Source organism: Bos grunniens, chromosome 5 (genome assembly GCF_055505025.1).
Source record: "Bos grunniens cultivar Pamir isolate PY7600 chromosome 5, Bosgru_T2T1.0, whole genome shotgun sequence".
Taxonomy (NCBI): Eukaryota; Metazoa; Chordata; class Mammalia; order Artiodactyla; family Bovidae; genus Bos; species Bos grunniens.
This window is the reverse complement of record NC_141169.1, coordinates 74,883,667-74,906,053: the sequence shown is the minus strand read 5'-3', so window position 1 is coordinate 74,906,053 and position 22,387 is coordinate 74,883,667. Positions and strand designations below refer to the sequence as shown.

Here is a 22,387-nt window from a genome sequence, read left to right as displayed (position 1 = left end):
GTAAAAAGAAATAGAAGCAATCTGAAGCATGCAGGGGAACTGTTTACATTAAAAGACAACAATATAAAATAACGGCTTGGGGCTTCCCTGGTGGTCCAGTGGCCAAGGTCCCGCTCTCCCCATCAGGCGGCCTGGGTTCTATCCCTGGTCAGGGAACTGGATCCTGTGTACCAAAAGGAAGACTGAAGATCCCAGGTGCCGCAACTAAGGCTCGGCATAGCCAAATAACTATATTGTTAAAAATAATAATAAAGCCTTACACAGACACAAAGAAAAAGGCAAATCTACATAAAGTGACCTGGAAAAAGACCCAGAATATATTAAGAAAAGAAAAAAAGTTGAATATAATTTCCATTTTTTTTAAGTATTAAATGTGTGGTATAGGACTAAGGGAAAATTCTGGAAGGAGATAGAGCTGAGCAGGCTCAGCTTGGGAGAGAGCTGTTGAGGCTTGGGGGAGGGGGACCCACACCTGTAACTTTCACTCAAGAATCATGTCCTGCTTTCGTAATAAAACCAGTAAAGTAAAAACAGTAATGTGACATCTGCATGACTCATTCTTTTATCACTATAAAATCTCCAACTTGGATAAAAGGCATTTAGTGCAAGGAACACAACTGAGCACCTAGCAAGACAAAGTTTGGATAAATTGTTGTTAAATATTAATATTGTCATCTTTTTAAAAATTTACATTGTGATAAGTTTTCCTATTAGTTTAGACTTTTGTGGCATTTTATTTCAGGATATCTCTTGTAGGCAGAAAATTATTCCAATCTGATTTTCACCCAATTTGATACCCTTTACTTATTAGTGCTATTAATATTAATTATTATTACATATGGTCATAAAAAAATGGTTTTTCCAGTATAGAAAAACTGGTCATGTATAGATGTGAGAGTTGGACTATAAAGAAAGCTGAGCGCTGAAGAATTGATGCTTTTGAACTGTGGTGTTGGAGAAGACTCTTGAGAGTCCCTTGGACTGCAAGGAGATCCAACCAGTCCATCCTAAAGGAGATCAGTCCTGAATATTCATTGGAAGGACTGATGTTGAAGCTGAAACTCCAATACTTTGGCCACTTCATGCAAAGAGCTGACTCATTTGAAAAGACCCTGGTGCTGGGAAAGATTGAGGGCAGGAGGAGAAGGGGATGCCAGAGGATGAGATGGCTGGATGGCATCACCGACTCAATGAGCATGGGTTTGGGTGGACTCTTTGAGAGTTGATGATGGACAGGGAGGCCCGGTATGCTGCGGTTCATGGGGTTGCAAGGAGTCAGATATGACTGAGTAACTGAACTGAACTGATGGTCATAATTTTTCCACTTTGATTCAAGTCACTCTATTTTAAGAACCCTGCTTTTTATTTCTTTGGTTTTTATATGCTTCACAGATGCACATGGTGAGTAGGTTTCAGCTGATATAGTGACTGGTTTAGCATGCTGCCAGAACAGCTTCTGGAAGGTAGAAATGGCTCTGTTTTCTTGTTTGTTTATTTAAATTTTGACTGCACTGGGGTTTCTAGTTACAGAGCACTAGAGAGAGCTCAGTAACTGCAGCACATAGGCTTAGTCACCCTGTGGCATGCGGGATCTTAGTTCCCCGACCAGGGATCAAACCCGCATCCCCTGCATTGGCAGGCAGGTTCTTAACCACTGGACTACCAAAGAAGTCCTCTCTGCCTTCTTATCTACATGTACCTGGTGGTGGTGTTGTTCAGTCGCTAAGTCATATCCAACTCTTTGTGACCTCATGGGCTGCAGCAGCCAGGCGTCCCTGTCCTCCACTACCTCCAGGGGTTTGTTCAAACTCATGTCCATTGAGTCAGTGATGCCATCCAACCATCTCCTCCTCTGGCAAATGACAGCTACTGGGGACCCGTTAGAATAAGGGCTCATAGTTCATGGTACTACCATGATTGACAGTCTCCCCTGTCCTGGCCTAGAAGAGGCCTTGGGGAGAGAACTCTGCTTCATTCTGGAGAAGGGGTGATGGGGGGCGGGGGCAGGGCATGAACAGGACTAAGGCAGAGAAAAGGCAGAGTCAAGTCAAATGGTGGGGGTGGGGTTCTGGTCTCCAGGAAACGGGCCAGGCTGTTTCCTTCCCCGTTTTAGTAAACACTCTCTGAGAGGTTTGCAACTGACACATAGGATTAGAGATGAGATAGAACACTGACCATGTTTCATCACTTTCCCATCTGGTTTCAGGAGTCATCCTATTTTGTATTCCATCAGGTTTCTGCAGTTACAGTGTATCTTCTGCTGAGAAAGCTCAGAATACCCCACTACCTGGGAAGAAGCTTGCTTTTCCTCACTTCCCCCAAGGACGGCATGATAGTCCTCTGGCTTAGATTCCCTGACACCGAGGGGCCACATCTAGCCCCAACCACGGCCACTCTATTCAAGACCTGCTCACAAATGCTCAGAACGCTGGCTCTCTCTGCTTCCTCCTCCATCCTCAACCAGGATGTGGTCCCTGGCTGAGCTCCTCTGCCTCGCGCCCTCGTCTCTCCTCCCTCCCATATCTGTTCACTAGCTGGAGGCCAGCATGCTCCTGAGACCTGGGTTTGGGTTTAAAGCAAAGAAGAGGCTCTCTTGGACTGAAAGCCTCATCACTAAATCCATTTTGCCAGAGACTCTGCTCTGGAATTTCAGGTCCAAAACCAGAAGAAGAGGATGAGCTTTCTGCCTTCCCGCCACCAATGTCCTTCTGCTAATACCTCCATCAAGGACCACCGAGTAAGGAAGCATGGCTGGACCAAGGCCAAGTTCAGTTACTTCTCCGGGGTCCTGATTGCACAACCAGGAGATGACCCCCAAATTGACTACAGAAGCCTGCCAGCTGAGAGTGGCAGGGGCCAGAGGGGGTAACACAGATGTTGCATCCTGCTCTGAATATACCTTCTGATTCAGAGTTTGTAAAATACAGTCCCTGTAGCTAAGGGACCCAGGATGAGATGTCTGTAACTGTAGGAGGAGTGGGAGCTGGGTTTCAGGGAAATAGGGCAGAAGCGGGACATCAGATGCTCATCTCCCCTTGAGGAGTTGGGATCGCCCACACTGAGGGCCTGGTCACTCCCCAGTTTCCGGTGTCATCCCCTATCAGCCAAGACAGTGCACTGTGAATGTGCCAGGGAAAGGAGAGGGTTTCCTGGGTGGAGTCCAGCCGAGGCTGCAGTCATGGGGCCTCTGAGGTTCCTGGGTGCTTCTCTTCCTGCAGATGACAGTGGGTCCTGGGCCAGAGATGTGGCTTCACGCCAGAGAGGAGAAAACAGACTTCACGGTCATTCAGAGAAGTGGTGACTTCCTACAGCGCTGAGACCCAGTGACTCAGGCCTAGGAGTTCATAACTGTGAGGGAAGAAAGCTTGGGATGAAACCCTAGGGAGGTAAATAAGGAATGAAAGGAACCCTTTAAAGACTCAGAGGAAGTTGCCTAAGAAGCAGGAGAAGTAGAAGGAAGGGTATTTCCTCTGATGTCAAGTCTTTCCTATCTCCATTTTGACATAATGCTCCAAAACTGCTTCTGTGTACAGAAGAATGGATCAAGCTGTCGGTGTCTCTTTTCTTGGCAATTACCCAAAGCAGCAAAGAAACGATTCAGGCACTATCTATTAGAAAATAGGGAAATTAGGTAAAATAGATTAGAAGGAAGCCTAAAAGCAATGGGAAGGAGCAGGGCTTTGAGAGGGAAGGGAAGAAGATGCCGATAATTGCAGATTGCAGAAAAAATGGGTTATGATTGAAGATTTCAGGAAAAATTGTGCCTCTTCAAGGGGACGGCATTCCCAAAGTACAAAATACCAAAAAAAAAAAAAAAAAAATCTATTTTAAAACAATAGTAAGAATGAGGTTTTCAATAAATCTGAATTGGTTCCAGGAAGTGTTGAAGATACTTACAACCGATTCACGTTGTATGGCAGAAACCAACACAATACTGCAAAGCAATTATCCTCCAATTAAAAAAATTGTTTAAATGACTAAGTGACGAAATATAGTAAGAGAAGCTGTAATTAGAAGCAGTTTGTCCTCAAGACAGGAAGGAGAAAAAGAATCTGCTTTATGAAAAATCTGAAAACTGGCCAATTCCATTGCCCGAGGAGAAATAGAAGAAGGTTCAGTTCAGCTGAGTTGCTCAGTCTTGTCTGACTCTTTGTGACCCCATGATTCACAGCACGCCAGGCCTCACTGTCCATCACCAACTCTCAGAGTCCACCCAAACCCAAGTCCATTGAGTCAGGGATGCCATCCAGCCATCTCATCCTCTGTCGTCCCCTTCTCCTCCTGCCCTCAATCCCTCCCAGCATCAAGGTCTTTTCCAATGAGTCAGCTCTTCACATGAGGTGGCCAAAGTACTGGAGTTTCAGCTTCAGCATCAGTCCTTCCAATGAACACCCAGGACTGATCAATCTCCTTTAGGATGGACTGGTTGGATCTCCTTGCCGTCCAAGGGACTCTCAAGAGTCTTCTCCAACACCACAGTTCAAAAGCATCAATTCTTCAGCACTCAGTTTTCTTCACAGTCCAACTCTCACATCCATACATGATCACTGAAAAAACCATAGCCTTGACTAGACGGACCTTTGTTGGCAAAGTAACGTCTCTGCTTTTGAATATGCTATCTAGGTTGGTCATAACTTTCCTTCCAAGGAGTAAGCGTCTTTTAATTTCATGGCTGCAGTTATCATCTGCAGTGATTTTGGAGCCCAAAAAAATACAGTCTGACACTGTTTCCACTGTTTCCCCATCTGTTTCCCATGAAGTGATGGGACCAGATGCCATGATCTTAGTTTTCTGAATGTTGAGCTTTAAGTCAACTTTTTCACTTTCCACTTTCACTTTCATCAAGAGGCTTTTTAGTTCCTCTTCACTTTCTGCCATAAGGGTGGTGTCATCTGCATATCTGAGGTTATTGATATTTCTCCCGGCAATCTTGATTCCGGCTTGTACTTCTTCCAGCCCAGCGTTTCTCATGATGTACTCTGCATATAAGTTAAATAAAAAGGGTGACAATATACAGCCTTAACGAGCTTCTTTTCCTATTTGGAACCAGTCTGTTGTTCCATGTCCAGTTCTAACTGTTGCTTCCTGACCTGCATATAGGTTTCTCAAGAGGCAGGTCAGGTGGTCTGGTATTCCCATCTCTTTCAGAATTTCCCACAGTTTATTGTGATCCACACAGTCAGAGGCTTTGGCATAGTCAAGAAAGCAGAAATAGATGTTTTTCTGGAACTCTCTTGCTTTTTCCATGATCCAGCGGATGTTGGCAATTTGATCTCTGGTTCCTCTGCCTTTTCTAAAACCAGCTTGAACATCTGGAAGTTCACAGTTCATGTATTGCTGAAGCCTGGCTTGTAGAATTTTGAGCATTACTTTACTAGCGTGTGAGATGAGTGCAATTGTGCGGTAGTTTGAGCATTCTTTGGCATTGCCTTTCTTCAGGATTGGAATGAAAACTGCCCTTTTCCAGTCCTGTGGCCACTGCTGAGTTTTCCAACTTTGCTGGCATATTGAGTGCAGCACTTTCACAGCATTATCTTTCAGGATTTGAAATAGCTCAACTGAAATTCCATCACCTCCACTAGCTTTGTTCATAGTGATGCTTTCTAAGGCCCACTTGACTTCACATTCCAGGATGTCTGGCTCTAGGTGAGTGATCACACCATCGTGATTATCTTGGTCGTGAAGATCTTTTTTGTATGGTTCTTCTGTGTATTCTTGCCACCTCTTAATATCTTCTGCTTCTGTTAGGTCGATACCATTTCTGTCCTTTATCAAGCCCATCTTTACATGAAATGTTCCCTTGGTATCTCTAATTTTCTTGAAGAGATCTCTAGTCTTTCCCATTCTGTTGTTTTCCTCTATTTCTTTGCATTGATCACTGAGGAAGGCTTTCTTATCTCTCCTTGCTATTCTTTGGAACTCTGCATTCAGATGTTTATCTTTCCTTTTCTCCTTTGCTTTTTGCTTCTCTTCTTTTCTCAGCTATTTGTAAGGCCTCCTGAAACAGTCATTTTGCTTTTTTGCATTTCTTTTCCATGGGGATGGTCTTGATCCCTGTCTCCTGTACAATGTCACGAACCTCCATCCATATATCATCAGGCACTCTATCAGATCTAGTCCTTAAATCTATTTGTCACTTCCACTGTATAATCATAAGGGATTTGAATTAGGTCATACCTGAATGGTCTAGTGGTTTTCCCTACTTTCTTCAATTTAAGTCTAAATTTGGCAATAAGTAGTTCATGATCTGAGCCACAGTCAGCTCCCAGTCTTGTTTTTGTTGACTGTGTAGAGCTTCTCCATCTTTAGCTGCAAAGAATATAACCAATCTGATTTCGGTGTTGACCATCTGGTGATGTCCATGTGTAGAGTCTTCTCTTGTGTTGTTGGAAGAGGGTGTTTGCTATGACCACTGCATCCTCTTAGCAAAACTTTATTAGCCTTTATCCTGCTTCATTCCATACTCCAAGGCCAAATTTGCCTGTTACTCCAGGTGTTTCTTGACTTCGTACTTTTGCATTCCAGTTCCCTATAATGAAAAAGACATCTTTTGGGTTAGTTCTAAAAGGTCTTCTAGGTCTTCATAGAACCGTTCAACTTCAGCTTGGGGCATAGGCTTGGATTACTGTGATATTGAATGGTTTGCCTTGGAAACAAACAGAGATCATTCTGTCGTTTTTGAGATTGCATTCAAGTACTGCATTTCGGACTCTTTTGTTGACCATGATGGCTACTCCATTTCTTCTAAGGGATTCCTGCCCACAGTAGTAGATACAATGGTCATCTGAGTTAAATTCACCCATTCCAGTCCATTTTAGTTCACTGATTCCTAGAATGTTGATGTTCACTCTTGCCATCTCCTGTTTGACCACTTCCAATTTGCTTTGATTCATGGACCTAACATTCCAGGTTCCTCTGCAATATTGTTCTTTACAGCATCGGACTTTGCTTGTATCACCAGTCACATCCACAACTGGGTATTGTTTTTGCTTTGGCTCCATCCCTTCATTCTTTCTGGAGTTATTTCTCCACTGATCTCCAGTAGCATATTGGGCACCTACTGACCTGGGGGGTTCCTCTTTCAGTATCCTATCATTTTGCCTTTTCATACTGTTCATGGGGTTCTCGAGGCAAGAATACTGAAGTGGTTTGCCATTCCCTTTCCAGTGGACCACATTCTGTCAGACCTCTGCACCATGACCCGGCTGTCTTGGGTGGCCCCACACGGCATGGCTTAGTTTCATTGAGTTAGACAAGGCTGTTGTCTGTGTGATCAGATTGGCTAGTTTTCTGTGATTATCGTTTCATTGTGTCTGCCCTCTGATGCCCTCTCATAACACCTACCATCTTACTTGGGTTTCTCTTACCTTGGACGTGGGGTATAAGGTCTTAGATCAGAAATATGGTGGAGAAGGCAATGGCACCCGACTCCAGTACTCTCGCCTGGAAACTCCCATGGATGGAGGAGCCTGGTAGGCTGCAGTCCATGGGGTCACTAAGAGTTGGACACAACTGAGCAACTTCACTTTCACTTTTCACTTTCATGCATTGGAGAGGGAAATGGCAACCCACTCCAGTGTTCTTGCCTGGAGAATCCCAGGGATGGGGGAGCCTGGTGGGCTGCCGTCTATGGGGTCTCACAGAGTTGGACACAACTGAAGTGATTTAGCAACAGCAGCAGAAATATGGGCTTTCCTGGTGGCTCAGATGTTAATGAATCTGCCTGCAATGCAGGAGACTCAAGTTCGATCTCTGGGTTGGTTAGCTCCCCTGGAGAAGGGAATGGCAATCCACTCCAGTATTCTTTCCTGGAGAATTCCATGGACAGAGGAGCCTGGCAGGCTACAGTTCATGGGGTGGCAAACAGTCAGACTGAAGTGAACAATGAACACTTTCACTTTCAGATCAGATGTGTAAATGGTCCTAGATTAGAAAGAACAGTTCTGAGCCTAGAACACAGCCCAGGCTTCTTCTCTATTTGGATGTCTCACAAAAAGCTGGCTCATGAAAAAAACATCCAACACAAAGTCTACACAAAAAAATATTAACCCAAAAACAACAAAAAACAACCAATCGAATTAAAAACTGGGCAAAGGACTTAAATAGACATTTCTCAAAAGAAGATATATAGAACTTCCCTGGTGGCCCAGTGGTTAAGAATCCGCCGCCAATGCAGGGACATAAGTTCCATCCCTGATCAGGGATGGGCCCACATGCCATGGGCCAACTAAGCCTGTGGGCCACAATTACTGAAGTCCTCATGCCCTAGAACCTGTGCTCTTTGACAAGAGAAGCCACTGCAGTAAGTCCACACATCGCGACTAGAGAGTAGCCTCAGCTCACCGCAACTAGAGAAAGCCCACAAGCAACCACGAAGACCCAGCAAAACAAAACTCAATAAATAGATGAAAAGAAGATATACAAATGGCCAAACAAGCACATGAAAAGATACTCAACATCACTAATCATTAAGGCCAAGTAAAACCACAATGAGATACCATCTCATACCCACAATATGATGCAGAAAAAATGAAACCAAAAAGCGAAAATTCCAGAGGACAACAAGTATTGTCAAGACTGTGAAGAAACTGGAACACTTGTGCATTGTTGGCAGGAATATAAAATGGTACGGGGGCCACTGCTAACAGTACATCAGTGACTTGAAAAATTAAAATTATAATGACCACATGATCCCAAAATTCCATTTCTGGGTATATATCCAAAAGAATTGAAAGTACGGTCTAGAACAGATATTTGTATATGCATATCCATATTAGCACTATTCACAATAGCTAACAGGTGGAACAACCCAAATGCCTGTCAGTGGATGAATGGCTGAATAAAAAGTAGTGCATCTGTAGCATAAAATATTATTCAGACATAAGAAGAAATGATTTTCTGACAAGGCAACTACATGGATAAACACTGAGGACATTGTATTGATACTGTTTAAAAAATTATTAATGAAAACATTTTAGGTGATACAAATAAGCTTTAACACTTCATGAAGCAGACAGTGTCCTTCTGGAGGAGTGTAAAACAGGGTGGGAGGCAAGAAGCTTTTATAGAATAAAGAACAAGGGTGAGAAAAGTAAACTATCTGACTGGCTGGGGCCATGTAATCAACCTTGTTTGGGATGAGAAGGCCCAGAATGGCTTGGTGTTTAGGGTTCAGCCGACTGGATACACTGTGTTTCTGGTCAGCAGACCATTTACAGACATGGGGAAATTGTCTAAGTTTAGGTGTACTGACATGGCACACTAGGCAGGAGCATCTTGAGCCTAGAAAGTTATTTTAACAAAATGAATTGAAATAAGCCAGTCACAAATCCCTGGTGGTTCAGATGGTAAAGAATCTGCCTGCCATGCAGAAGACCCGGGTTCAATCTCTGGGTCAGGAAGATCCCCTGGAGAAGGGAATGGCAACCCACTCCAGTATTCCTGCTTGCAAAAGCCCATGGACAGAGGAGCCTGGCAGGCTACAGTCCATAGCGTCACAAAGAGTCAGATATGACTGACACTTTCATTTTCACTTTCAAAAGCCAAATGCCGTACGGTTCCATTTATCTGAGGCACCTAGGATAGTCCGATTTGGAGACTTCCCTGGTGATCCAGTGGTTAGGACCTGTGTTTCCTCTGCAGGGGCCTGGGGTTGATCCCTTGTCAGGGAACTAAGATGCCGCAAGTTACACAATGCAATTTTTTAAAAAAAGAAAATTAAAGGGTGGTTACCAGCGGCTGAGGGGCAGGAAGAATGGGAAGCTAGTGTTTACTGGGAGCAGAGTTTCCATTTGAGAAGACGAAAAAGTTCTGAAGATGGATGGTGGTGATGGTTGTACAACCATGTAAATTTGCTTAATGCCACTGATGAAATGATTGATTTTATGTGGTATTATATATTTTACTACAATAAAAACATTAATGATAAAAAGGAAGATAGTAAACAGCAACAACAAAAACAGATGACAGATAAAGAATCCTCACCAGAAAAGTGAAACCAAAAGCTGATGAAAATTGTGAATAATTATTTTGCAATTAATTTTTTAAAAACTTACTGAAGCAATTTCCTCTACAATGCAAGGTTGTAAACAGAGATCTGAGGGCTGAGGGAAGGCATGACCAGACAGCTGGAGGAAATTCACTGGCAACTGGTAGAACTTAGGAAGGAAAAGAAGAGAAAAACAAGAGATTTCCCCCATGGCCCTGTGGTTAAGACTCCGCACTTCCACTGCAGGGGTTCCGGATTAGATCCCTGGTCTGAGAGCTACAGTCCCACATGCCTCTTGATGCAACCCCCCCCCCACTGGAAAAGAAAAGAAAAATAAATCTGTCACAGAAGCAAATGTTTATTGGAATTCATACAAGGAGGAAGAGACACTACTTTAAAAAAAAAAAGCCACACGAAAGACAGAGATGAGAATACTGAGCAAAATGAAGTGAAAATGAAATGCTGAAAAGATTTGGCAAAAATAGATGAAATAAAGGCAAAACTCCAACCTATGCTCATTGGAATCCCCGAGGAAGAAAACCGAGAAGTGTGAACAGAACAAATATGTAAAGATACGGTGTTGTTAGTCACTCAGTTGTGTCCAACTCTTTGCAGCCTCATGGACTGTAGCCCTCCTCTGTGAAAATCTCCAGCCAAGAATACTGGAGTGGGCTGCCATTTCCTTCTCCAGTGGATCTTCCGGACCTAGGGATCGAACCCAGGTCTCCCTCATTGCAGGCAGATTCTTAACCATCTGAGCCACCAGGAAAGCCCCATCTAAAGATAAAATGCAAAAAAAAAAAAAAATCTTTCCATAGTAACCCCCATCACAAAAACAAGCAGCAGCAGCTACAGAAACAGAACACGTAGAAATCTTCAGAGGCTCTGCAAGTGGGTGGGGTGCGTATGACAATTCCGTAATTCTCATTTTCCGGGATAATTTTTGGTATGCTATTAGCTCTCAGGGTTATAGAAGAAAAGATGTTTTGACTCACGATAGCTTAGGTCTACTTAGAAATCATCTGGAAACTGACAAAGGATGCATCTTTTCAACTTTTACCTGTTTTTTTATAAAAGATGCCAACACTTCAGATAAGCAAGAGAGAAGACACGAATCCCTTTTGCTTCCACCACCGACAGCCACCATACAAATGAGTGTTTTGACGGCTGTGTTATTTAATAAAGGACTTTACATCTGTTTTCTCCCACGCTGCTCCACACAACACATAAGGTCAGCACATTTATGTTCCTTGCATCTTACAACCAAGGGAAGGCCAGCTCAGTAGGAAGTGTGCTCACCTAGAGTCTCTCCTGGTATGTGCAGCATGTGGACACAGAGTGGCCCACTTTTTGCTTCTATGCTGTGTCCCCACGACTTGAAGGCACGTCACTCATTTTGGAAAGTGAGGCAGATGAGATGAGGCAGCTTTGAGCTGGGTTTCCAAAGGTCTGGGCCACAGCTGACTGCCATCTGCAGTGCTGCCTGCATTCTCGGGAACTGAGGAGCTGCTTATCACCATACTTCAGCCCTCTAGTCAGGAAAAGGGCTCAGCTAGTGAGCAGCTCACAGGAATGAGGGCATTTACCTGGGACCAGAAACCGTGTCTGAGGACAGCTCTGCCCACTTCCTCCTTTTCAGCCACAGAGACAGGATGCTCCAGAGATGCTGAGGGTTCCTCATGGGGCAGAACTTCTCATAACGTGCACACAAGTCCCCTGGGGTCTTGTCCGATGGCTGACTAGGTTGCAGATGGCTGAAATTCCGCGTTTCTAATCAAACTCCCAGGAAGCACTACTGCCCCCAGTCCTTGACCAAACTAGGCAAGAAACTCAGTAACAAGAAACACTTCTCAGGATGCCCCTGGCTTTCAAGCCCAAGTCCAGGCTTTTGACTGTGGCTCCTATGGTCTGCTTGACTCGACCCCCTTTTCCAGCCTCTGCCTCTATCTTCATTACTGCATGGTCCCCTGATCCTCAAAAGACCCATATCCAGAAAATTTAAAGAACTCCAACAAGCCCACTAAAAAAACTACAAACAGTCCCATAGGAAAACGAATACGAAACTGGACGAGGCATCTTATGCTTGCCGTTTGAGGGGCAGGCAAAAACTACCAGGTGGAGGGGCCGCTGTTGACCTTCTCAATCCAGCTGGGCAGAAGCCGCCTTCAGGGGAAACCTCAGGTGGGAAGCTGCATCCATGGAACCCACAGAAAGTTGCCTTGGGGTTGATCCTGAATTCACTGGTCCACCGGACGACTGAGCTCCCCTGGGACAAGGACACGAGCCCACACCCCTCCCCCTGCGGCGCACGCTGTACTGACAAGCTTAACATGGAGCCAGCTGGCAAGAGAGAGCCATCAGGAGGGTGCAGTAAGGGTGGATTTGGAGTGGAGAGGCAATACATTGAAAACTGGCCCGGGCAAAGAACGGTCATGAATCGGGAGTTCTTTACACTACTCTTGAACACTTCTGTATGTTTGAAATTACTCCTAAATTTAAAACCTATACTAGGAGAACGCCATTCGCTGAAATTGGTCAAAATAAGACGTTGGGGAGGATGCTTTCTTGATTTAAAAAATTGCACTGGACTCTAGAAGAGAATTTGATTTTGGTCTTTGGTTCTTCTGAGCTTTAAAAGATTTTTATTTCTTTTAATTTTTATATATCTTCTCTGTGCTAGGTCTTTATTATAGCATTCAAGCTTCTCTAGTTGAAGCTCGAGGGCTCTCTCTAGTTGCAGCATGCTGGTTTAGTCACCTTGTGGGATACGGGATCTTAGTTCCCCAAGCAGGGATCAAACTTGAGTCCCCTGCATTGACAGGTGGATTCTCAACCACTGGACCCACAGGGAAGTCCCTGTTTTAATTTTTCTAAAAGAAGGTTAGGAAGTAATGGAAGGAACCAAACTTGGGTCACCCACCTGCATGCAATAGGCAATGTATAGACACCAAGGAAAGTTCAGCACGTATTGTAGGGCTCCAAGCAAGGAGTCCAGGAAGCTAGTGCTCAAAGACCCCGACTCTTCAATGGCTTTCAGGGAAAGGTTTTTAAAGACAGGGTGAGGGAGGGGGATTGTGGGGTGCATGACCAGCTTATGGACAGTCTTCTGATTGGCAGGTGGTGAGGTAATCAACTGTCAACATCATCAACCATCTGGTTCCGATCAGCCTGGGATCTATGCACTTGTGGACTTGCGGGCAGCAAACAGTTAACTTCCTCCCCCTGGTGGGGATTTCAGTATCTGCAAAACAACTCAGGATGGGCTCAGAGTATTCTCTACAGCCCTGGAGGGAGAGCTAAAGGTTCTTGACTGTTTAGTGGGCTAGACTGTTATCATTTTGTCTTGCTTGACTGTTTTCCTGTCTTTCTGCATTTTCTCACTTCTCTAATTTATTCTTTGGAACTCAGGAAAGGCGTAGGAGGCTAAAGGTTTTCTACAGACAAGAGGCAGGCAGAGGACCCTGAGGAGAGGGGTAGGTATCCAAGGGGCATCTGGTATCTGATGGATGTGCTCTCACTGGGTCATGTAACTGCACCTTCCTCATCTTACAGAGAATGCCTCAGAACTGAGAGGTGTCTCAGAACTCCTGACTGTGATGGAGGGCCGTGTGCCACCTCCAGGGCACCGATGAAGAACCCCACTCAATCCAGAAGGAAGAGGAGGACAGTGGGGGTGGGGGGTGGGGCTTGCCCTAAGGAACAGGAGGAGTTGATGGGCTTCTCTTGGCAAAGAGGACAAAGATGTAACCAGTGGGGAGATAAAATGACGGGAAGGCATTTGTTCACCAGAATTCCAGGTGATGTAGACGAGCATGTTTCTGGGACATAGGCCTGATAGGGAAGTGTGTGTGTAGGGGGTGCTGCCTGCTGAAGGCATTTCAGGGAAGAAGATGGCACAGAAGCTGCTTGGGCTATGAGGAAGGAAGGAAGGATGGAGAAAGGGGCGGGGTGGGGGGGTGGAGAGGAAAATCTTTCCAGAAGCTTCTGCCCCAGTGGAGGAACCAGAGAACCTCTCCCTTCCCCAGCCTCCACCCCCATCCTCTCTGCATGCTGACTCAGAGCGCTAGTAAGGATTCAAGCTTATGTCAAGGTGTTTTCTCCCAGATTGCACTGAGCTGGATGCTGCATATCTGCACCCAGATGGAGTCCTGGATTTTATTCAGGCGACGCTTATTTCGTGGCTCAACAACCCAAAACTCAGAAATGTGACCAGACCAATAAGCCTCAGAGGTGAATCTCCAGTCTCCATTGTCTGATTCTTTCTTTTCTTTCATTCCGAACTTTCCACAAAACAAACAAAACCCCTAGTTTTGTGAATACCGTATTTTATGCAGGTATTACTATTGATAATATTTATTCAGAACTTGAACAGTGCTCATGCACACTTACAGAACAATATTAAATGGGGTGAAAGCTGTTTACTTACTGTTAGGCTCATGAAAAAATTATAAAAAGGGAATGACAGCAACAAAAGCAGGAACCACAGCCTGGGAGACAACTATTTAAAACCCCTGGATCATAAGAGCGTCCCCATAGCCCATCTTAGCAACCAGCGCCAGCACAGGCACTGAACCAGGCCTGGTCATTCAGAGTGGGTCTCTAGACTTTGCCCCGCCCCTTTCCACGTGGGAGCCCCCAGCCAGCAGCAGGCACACCTGCCGGTGATGAGGCCACGGGTGGCTGAACCTGACGGAAGTCTTTCTGAGAAATGGAAAGACAGATGCCTGATGACATCATTTTAATCCCCTGGGTCCACACACACACCTGAAGCTCACTGTTCCCTTAAGGTTTTAAAGTACATGAGCCAATAAATTCTTTTCTTTTGTATAAGTCTGTTTAAATTGGTTTTGGCCACTTAACAGTGATGACTAATATATATCTAATTAAAAGGTTATAGGTACAGTCAAAAGAACAGTTTGTAACACACAACAACAAAAATGTCTATAAAAACGCAGGGAAACATGGAATGGTAGAAAATTTTCCTAAGTGAAAACAGCAAAATGGAAGGTTATAGCTCTGCAGACAAATGAGGGAATTGAGAATGAAAAAGAAAGAAAACTCAGTGGGTTACAGGAAAAATCTATTTTACAATGCAACCTTGAAGAAGGGTCTCCAGCAGGCAGTAACGCCCAAAGCAAGAAAAGCACAGGAAGAAAATTCTCCAGCAAAATAACTAGCAGTTGTCAGCCTTGACTGGGGCACTATTTTCTTCCCTTACTTTCCTGAATTTTAAAAAGTTGTGCTGAACGTCCATGCATGACTTCTAAAATAGCAGCTGAAACACAGAAAAGAAAAAAAAAAAGATGTAAGATGGGTGAACTGGGAAGTGAGAAGAGTTCTTACAGGTTCCGAGGCCCTGAGGAGCTCCAAGAATTTGCGCTTGGTGAGGAGGACAGAGGGGCCCCTTCCTAATGCAAATCTGGTTGAGCAGGTTCCAGTGACATCCTTTTTTTGTGCAAACCTCCAGGAACTTCTCTGGCAATTACTGCCCAGGCGGGGGAGGGGAAGGACAGAGAAGGGCAACCCGACCTGAGTTGATACACAGAGAGAACACAACATACCCTCCATCTCAGAAGCCCTTGTGTCTGATGTCAGCACTTAACCTAGAGCCTGGCGTCAACAATTCAAGAGAGTAAGTGTGAGGGGAGGAGACGCTGGAGTCCAGGGAGTGAGTTACACGCAGGATGGAAGAGTGGGGACCGACTGACGCCCACTATCAGACAGTGTGACACTCACCAGCTGCCAGTACCCTGGGGACCCTTGTGGGCCTGCCAGCCGTTAAGTCTCCAGGCATTGCTTCTGCCAACCCTGCCCAGCCCCTCCCTGGTCCCCTTTGATTCCACTCAGAGACCCCAGGTTCAATTGCCTTCATCTTCCCCTGTCACCTGAGATCCAGCTTCCCCACGCGTGGCTGGTGGCAGAGGCACAGTCCCCATGGTTCCTTCCGAAGAGGAGCTCATAGGCTTTTTTTCTTGCAAGAGTTTCTGAAAACACACACACACACACACACACACACACACACACAAAAACACCAAGTAGAGTGAAGCTACCGGGGCAGCTCAGGTTGGAGATCCAGGCCCAGGCTCCCAGGTCAGGCTTCCCGGCTGTCATTCTGACTCCCTCCACATTGCTGCAAGCATTTGGCAAGTTATATAAGCTCCTTATGAACACCGCAGTCTGGGAGGTTAAACAGAAGAAATGTATTTTCTCATAGTCGTGGAGGCTGCAAGCCTACATCCAGGTGCTGGTCGGTTGGGCTCCTGGTGAGGACGCCTCCTGGCTTGTAGACATGGCCTTTCCTCACATGGCCGTTCCTCTGTGCCGGTGTAGGCAGAGAAGGAGAGCGCCCCCTGTGTTCCCGCCTCCTCTTATAAGGACACCAGTCCCCGAGGATTACAGCCCCAGTCCTACAACCTCATTCAATCCCAGCCACCGCTACCCCCACCGCAGACCCCAGCGACAAAACGTCACCTTTGGGCTTAGCACTTCTATGTATAAAGGGGGATACATTTCAATCCCCAACGCTCCCCGGGACTCAGTGTCCTCTTCTGTACCGCTGGGAAGACCCTCTTCCCAGTACATTGGAAGTCAAGAAGCACTGATGGATGTTATGTAGCAACTTGGATGGGATGGGAATTTGGGGGAGAGTGGGTACATGTGTATGTACGGCTGAGGCCCTTTGCTGTCCACCTGAAACCGTCACATAGTTAATCGGCTATACTCCAATACAAAATAAAAAGCTGTTTTTCTAAATGAAGAAAAGTTAAAAAACGAAGAAGCATTGATGGGAAAACAGAAGGCATGACAGGTCTGTCCAGAATAGTGTCAAGACGCACTTGATGCCGTTTGGGCCTCCAGACGCCCCGCATCCTCGGGAATAGGCAGGCATCCTGTACACACACTGGCTTCTTCATCACCCCTCCCATAGGCCCCAGTGCCCATAAACCCAGTTAAAGCTTTCCCCCCGCTCTGTGCCACCCACGAGGGGCCACACAGCCTCACCCTCTGCTGCAGGCTCTCGTAGCGCTGGGTGAGTTGTGTCAGCTGCCTTTCCAGCTCCCGAGCCTGGGCCCTTAGCTCTTCCGCAAGCTCTGTTCTGGCTCCCTCCTTCAGCTGCTTCCAGTCCTTGAGGAGGGAGGCCAAGTCCACGCTGAGGGAAAAGCCAGCCATAGCACTGCCCAGCAAGCGAGCCTTGGTTTTCATCACCAGCGTGGTACCTCCAAAGGCCCTTTGCACCTGACTGCTCCTTCGGGCTGAGACCTGGCCAGTGGTCAGGAGGCGCTTGGTAGCAGTGGCCAGGCGTGGGTCTGCCTTGGTGATCTGAAAGGCACGGATGCTCTTATGAACACCCTCGATGGCGCTTCTACAATTCTGAATCACCTTTCCAGCGGCCATGATGTAGTCCACCCCAGTTCGCCTGACTTTTCGGCCATGGGAGGGCATTAGGCTACCGACCTGAGCTTGGGCTTCTTGACTGTGAAAACGTTCCAAAACGTTGGTCAAGATACTGGTGACCTCTCCTGCTGTCCCCAAAACTCCACCTGCAGTGGAGAGCGCCAGGCTTCCCCCTGCTGTCGCTGGAGCAAGGACTAAGCCCAGGATGCTCATGGCTCCGGAGACCACAGTGATGGAATTGGCCACCACGCTGGTCTTGGTGAGAGTTTTGTGTGTTGTGTCAATGTGGTCTGCAAGGGCATGGAGCTTCTGGATGTCCATGTCCAGCTCCCCTTTCAAGTTGGGAAACTCTTCCAAAAATATTCTTTCTTCAGCTGACAGGTCACTGTCTTGCGGCTTCACATCGTCACATGGAAGAATGTCATCCACGTCCCTGTGGATGAGTGAAATAAAGATTTCCAGTCCCCCAGATGGAAAAGCCAAATTTGCAGCCAACCCCACGTGGTTTCTGGATCTTCTTGCCACTCCAAATTTTACGTTCTCCTTGCATCTTCCTAGCATCTCTGTTACCTCTAACCCAACTATTAATAAGAAAAGTCCCAGAGCATCGTTAGGAGCTGCTAATTTGCTTCAGAGAAGAAACATATAAGAGGGGCATCTGGAGGGAAATGAGAGAAATGGAGCCTTGGCCAAAGAGATGGAGGAAACGGATTAGTGCCAAGGGACTTTTTCAACCTTGTTCAAAGAGGCTAGAAATGTAACTGAGGTGGGGCAGCGGGAGATGCTAAGATCCGAGCCACGATCAGGAGCCTGGGACTAACTGGGGGCAGGGAAAGGTCTGAGGAAAGTAGGAGGAAGGGATACCAGGTGCTGGGCGGGAGGTTGGGAGTCCTGTACGCGGAGAGGTGAGTCAGCGGGAATGGACACTGTACTGTATAGCGCACCCTTCACTTTGATGACCTTGAACTCGGTTACTGCGCAGTGCCTTTGTTTCTCTCAGGAGTCTCACACTGAGAGGGCTGAGATAAATGATCGCTAATGTTCTGACTGTTCTCCTTGGCACTTGGCTGGCTTTCCTCCCTCTCTTAAGCAGATTCTTCATGGGAGAAGTCAGGGACAAGAGGACCCCTTCCCCTCCCCTACCCGCTCCGTGTCCTTAGGCAGTACCGAGGGATCTTCACCGGCTCGGCTGAGTGTGGCCTCCATGGGAGAGCAGTCTGGGGGGTGAGGAAGAAAGCCTGCTCCCTCAAGTGCTTTCCTCAAGCTCAGGGCCCTGGGTGCGACTTCTTCAGGGCGAGCTGAGCAGGCCAGGTGAGGCCCACAGGAGGATATCAGAGCCGGAAGGAGCCCTGGGGAAGATCTACGCTTCCTCCTTTTCTTTTCTGTGGTGGAAGCAGAAGCCCAGATGGAACGTGAAAGTGTTAGTCACTGAGTTGTGTCCAGCTCCTTGGCATCCCGTGGACTGCAGCCCACCAGGCTCCTCTGTCCATGGGATTCTCCAGGCAAGAATACTAGAGTGGGTTGCCATGGACAGAGGAGCCTGGTGGGCTACAGTCTATAAGGTCGCAGAGTCGGACACGACTGAATGACTGAGTATGCATGCATTCTATGTTAGGCAGCAATGCCTCCTGACACAAAGAGAACTAAAATCTAATACTGTTACACATATGTAGCTCACCTAATTCCCTCAGGAGACATTGGCTGATGGCCTGTGTGGGGCTGGCGATGCTATGTCTGCTGATGAACGCACGCTGGAGCTTAAATTCATGAATGAGGCAATGTTAAAGGGCTTTTTTGGTGATACATTAACCTCACAGAGGTGAGGTCCAAGGGGGCAATTTCTGCCCTCGGAGTCCTGTTGCCCAGGGTCAGGTACCCAACAAGAACTTGACTTGTGCTCCAAAATAGTGTAAAACGTGGAATAGTTTTCTCCCAGGGACATATCTGCACATACATAATGGAGACCAGTGAGAAGGCAGGCCTCATTTATGGCTGTTCTCTTGGAACCCATTTGTCACATGTCGTGAGAATGCCTAAGCATTTCTGTAGAAGTCGCCCTTTTCCCAGGGACACAGGGCTCTGGATTACCTTTGCAAACTGACACCAGTCTTGCGGGCTTTCCCTGCCTACCTGTTCAGCAGGTTCTGTGGCACCAAATCCATGCTCATTTTGTCCATGGGAGAATGAGAGCTGTCACCACGACTCAAAAGATTTTCTGGGTGAAGACACAGAAAACAAGTTTACTGCACGGTCCATGAAATTGTATGAAATTCAAGTGTGGGGACTTCCTTGGCAGTCCTGTGGTTAAGGTTCCGTCCACGCTTCCAATGCAGGGCACAAAGGTTCAATCCCTGGTCGGGGAACAAAGATCCCACCTGCTATGGGTTGTGGACAAAAAGATTTTTAAAACTTCAAAAAAGAAACTCAAGTGTGGAGGGATTTTAGATGATGCAAAATCCAAATAATAATGACATACAGGACTAAATATTTGAAAACTGTTGTTTTGACATTATATGTTGAGGTGAGCTTAGATAGGATAAATACATAAAACAAAGTCCTCAGATTGATAAATTTTGATGTCACACATCTGAGTCATCACCACCCAGATCGAGATAAAGGACAGAAGGTTTCCTTAACCCCAACCCAGTCAACATGCACCCCACCACACGGGTGATCACTACTCTGATTTCTATAACCTTTAATTTGTGTGCCTGGTCTTGAATTTCACGTCAATGGCGTCGGTTGTTTGGTTTCTTTCGCCCAACACAATGTGAAATTCTTTCATGTTGTCATGGTTTTAAAAACATTCAGTAGCTTGAAAAAATGAGAGGGCTTCCCTGATGGCTCAGTGGTAAAGAACCTGCCTGCCAATGGGGTAAACACTAGTTCAATCCCTGATCGAGGAAGATCCCACCTGCTGGGGAGCAACTAAGGCCTGTGCCACAACTACTGAGCCTAAGCTCTAGAGCCTGGTGACTGCGACTACTGAAGCCCGCACGCCCTAGAGTCTGTGCTCTGCAACAAGAGAAGTCACCGCAGTGAGAAGCCCCCATTAGCTGCAGCTAGAGATAAGCTCTCGCAGCAATGAAGACCCAGCACAGCCCCAAATAAATAATGCTAGAAATACACTACAAAGCAAATGTCAAGCACTTGGGAAGTGGAGGAGCCCCATGTGATTCCAGTCAGTCTCGAGCAGTGGATCTCCATCAGGGATGAGCTTTCTCCCCGGGGGATAGTGGTGATGCCCATAGACATTCAGCCGTGGGCGTCAGGGGACACTGCTCCTGGCGCCTAGTGAGTAGAGGTCGGAGATGCTGCTAAACACCCTACCGTGCACAGGATGGCCCCCACAGCAAAGAACAGTCCTGTCCAAACTGTCAGTGGTGCTGAGGCTGAGAAACCCTGGAGGAGCCCCAGTCTTTACCAGCAGCTCCTGAAAGCTCCCCCATTTTCCCTATTATTCCTACTAAATGAAGAGCTAAAGTGACAGCAGGGAGCCCTGTGGTCCTACCAGGTCCCATCCTCTCACTACTGACCTTCTCTTGGGAGATGTCAGAGGATGTTACGTTGGGAGAGGGATGGAAATGATGGGCGAGGATTAGAGACGTCATTTTCATATGAGAGCTGATATGTATGAGACTTTCTTTGTTGTTTGGGGAGCCTTCAGCTCTGCCTTATTCTGTCCCTTCCCCTCAAACCAACTCCCTCATATACACCATTGATGTCAGAGAAGTTGGATACTCTGGAACACAGCTTTGAGATAATCCCCTTAATCTTTATCACCAACCCGTGCCCCTCAAACTCCCTAAATAAGCGTACAACCCAACAAACACTGCAGGTGGCAATTTTGAGACAATTCATCTGGCATCTTTTCCTATAAACATGATACCCCTAAACCGCTCTTGTAGACAACAGCTAGGGAAATGCCTTGGCCCATGATGTCGCCTATGTTCTGGGGTCCAGGGCCTCTCTCTCTCTCTCTGTCTAGGATCCAGGGGTCCCCAAACAATGGAGGGGAACATGCAGTTTGGTTGGTCTAATCACATGCTTAGTCATGTTTTTATTTAGACTTCAAATGACCTCTGAGGGAGAGATTTCTATCCTGATTTATCAAGTAAAGAAGCTGAATTTCAGACCCGAGCTGACTCTAGGAGCTGGCCGGATGGGGATTTGAATGGGATGGGGGTTCCTGACAGTAACTCTTTTTCCCAAACCAACTGCAGGGGCAACCTCTTGGGCCCATTGTCCTTTAGAAGTGAGGCCCCAGAGCAGCCCTCCTCCTGGGTCTCCTGGCCCACCTGCTCTCAGTGAAGCACTCACCGTGGCCTCAGGTCCTGAGGGCCTTCCTTCATCTCCCCTCCAGGGGCCTCGGATCCATGAGGGCTGTGAGCGTCTAGGCTGCAGGAGGACAAATACACAGTGCAGAGTCTCCAGCTGGCTTTGCTCATCATGGGAAGGATCCGAGGCTCTAATTGCAAAACTGGATTCAAGTTCAGTGAGGCAGGCACACAAGTGTCAATGCCAAAGCAGCTCTTGGGTTGGGGGGGTGCGGTGGGGGGAGACCCCCCGGGGCTTATTGAGCAATGGCTTGCACTTTTACTTTCCTTTCTGCTTCTTTCTCTATGTGCAATGAGGGAGCTAGCTGAATCTGAGTCAGGTCCGGTCTCGCCTCTCCTGGGCCCAGCAGTTCCAAGAGCAGAGCGAGGGTGCTTACGTCCTGCAAGGACTCTGAAGTCAAGCAGACCATCTGGAGCTGAGTCACTGTGAGCCGCTTTCTCAACTGCCCTTGGCCTTGATTCCCCATCTGTGAAATGGGTATTTAGTAAAACAGCGCTTGTGGCAGAGAGCCATTGTGAGGAGCCCAGGAGCAAATGAGGCGACGCCCAGCTTAGAACCAACACCTAACAAATGTGTCCATGGTCCTGCCATGAGAGCCCTCTGCCCTCTGAGGAGGGGGTTGACCTCAAAATCTAAGACCTCTTCTGTGACTGTGAAACGCAAAAG

General features: G+C 46.8%; 1 protein-coding gene across 7 annotated transcripts in view; it reads right to left on the bottom strand.

Moving 5' to 3' along the window:
- Positions 1–21,839, bottom strand: part of LOC147372418 (apolipoprotein L6-like) — a 43,981-nt gene extending 22,142 nt beyond the window's left edge. Inside the window, exons 1-6 of one of the 7 annotated variants that reach the window (XM_086401293.1) lie at positions 21,704–21,799; positions 19,514–19,598; positions 17,444–17,816; positions 16,991–17,308; positions 15,874–15,972; positions 14,297–15,263 (exon numbers count right to left, since the gene is read on the bottom strand). In XM_086401293.1, coding sequence (XP_086257419.1) covers positions 15,252–15,263; positions 15,874–15,972; positions 16,991–17,308; positions 17,444–17,816; positions 19,514–19,560 — 849 coding nt within the window. In that variant the 5' untranslated portion in view covers positions 19,561–19,598; positions 21,704–21,799 and the 3' untranslated portion in view covers positions 14,297–15,251. Of the gene's footprint in view, positions 1–14,296; positions 15,264–15,697; positions 15,973–16,714; positions 17,817–19,513; positions 19,599–21,703 lie in introns of those variants that run through there. The other 6 variants (XM_086401290.1, XM_086401292.1, XM_086401289.1 and 3 more) reach the window with 6 other exon arrangements.
- Between the last annotated feature and the right edge of the window lie 548 nt (positions 21,840–22,387).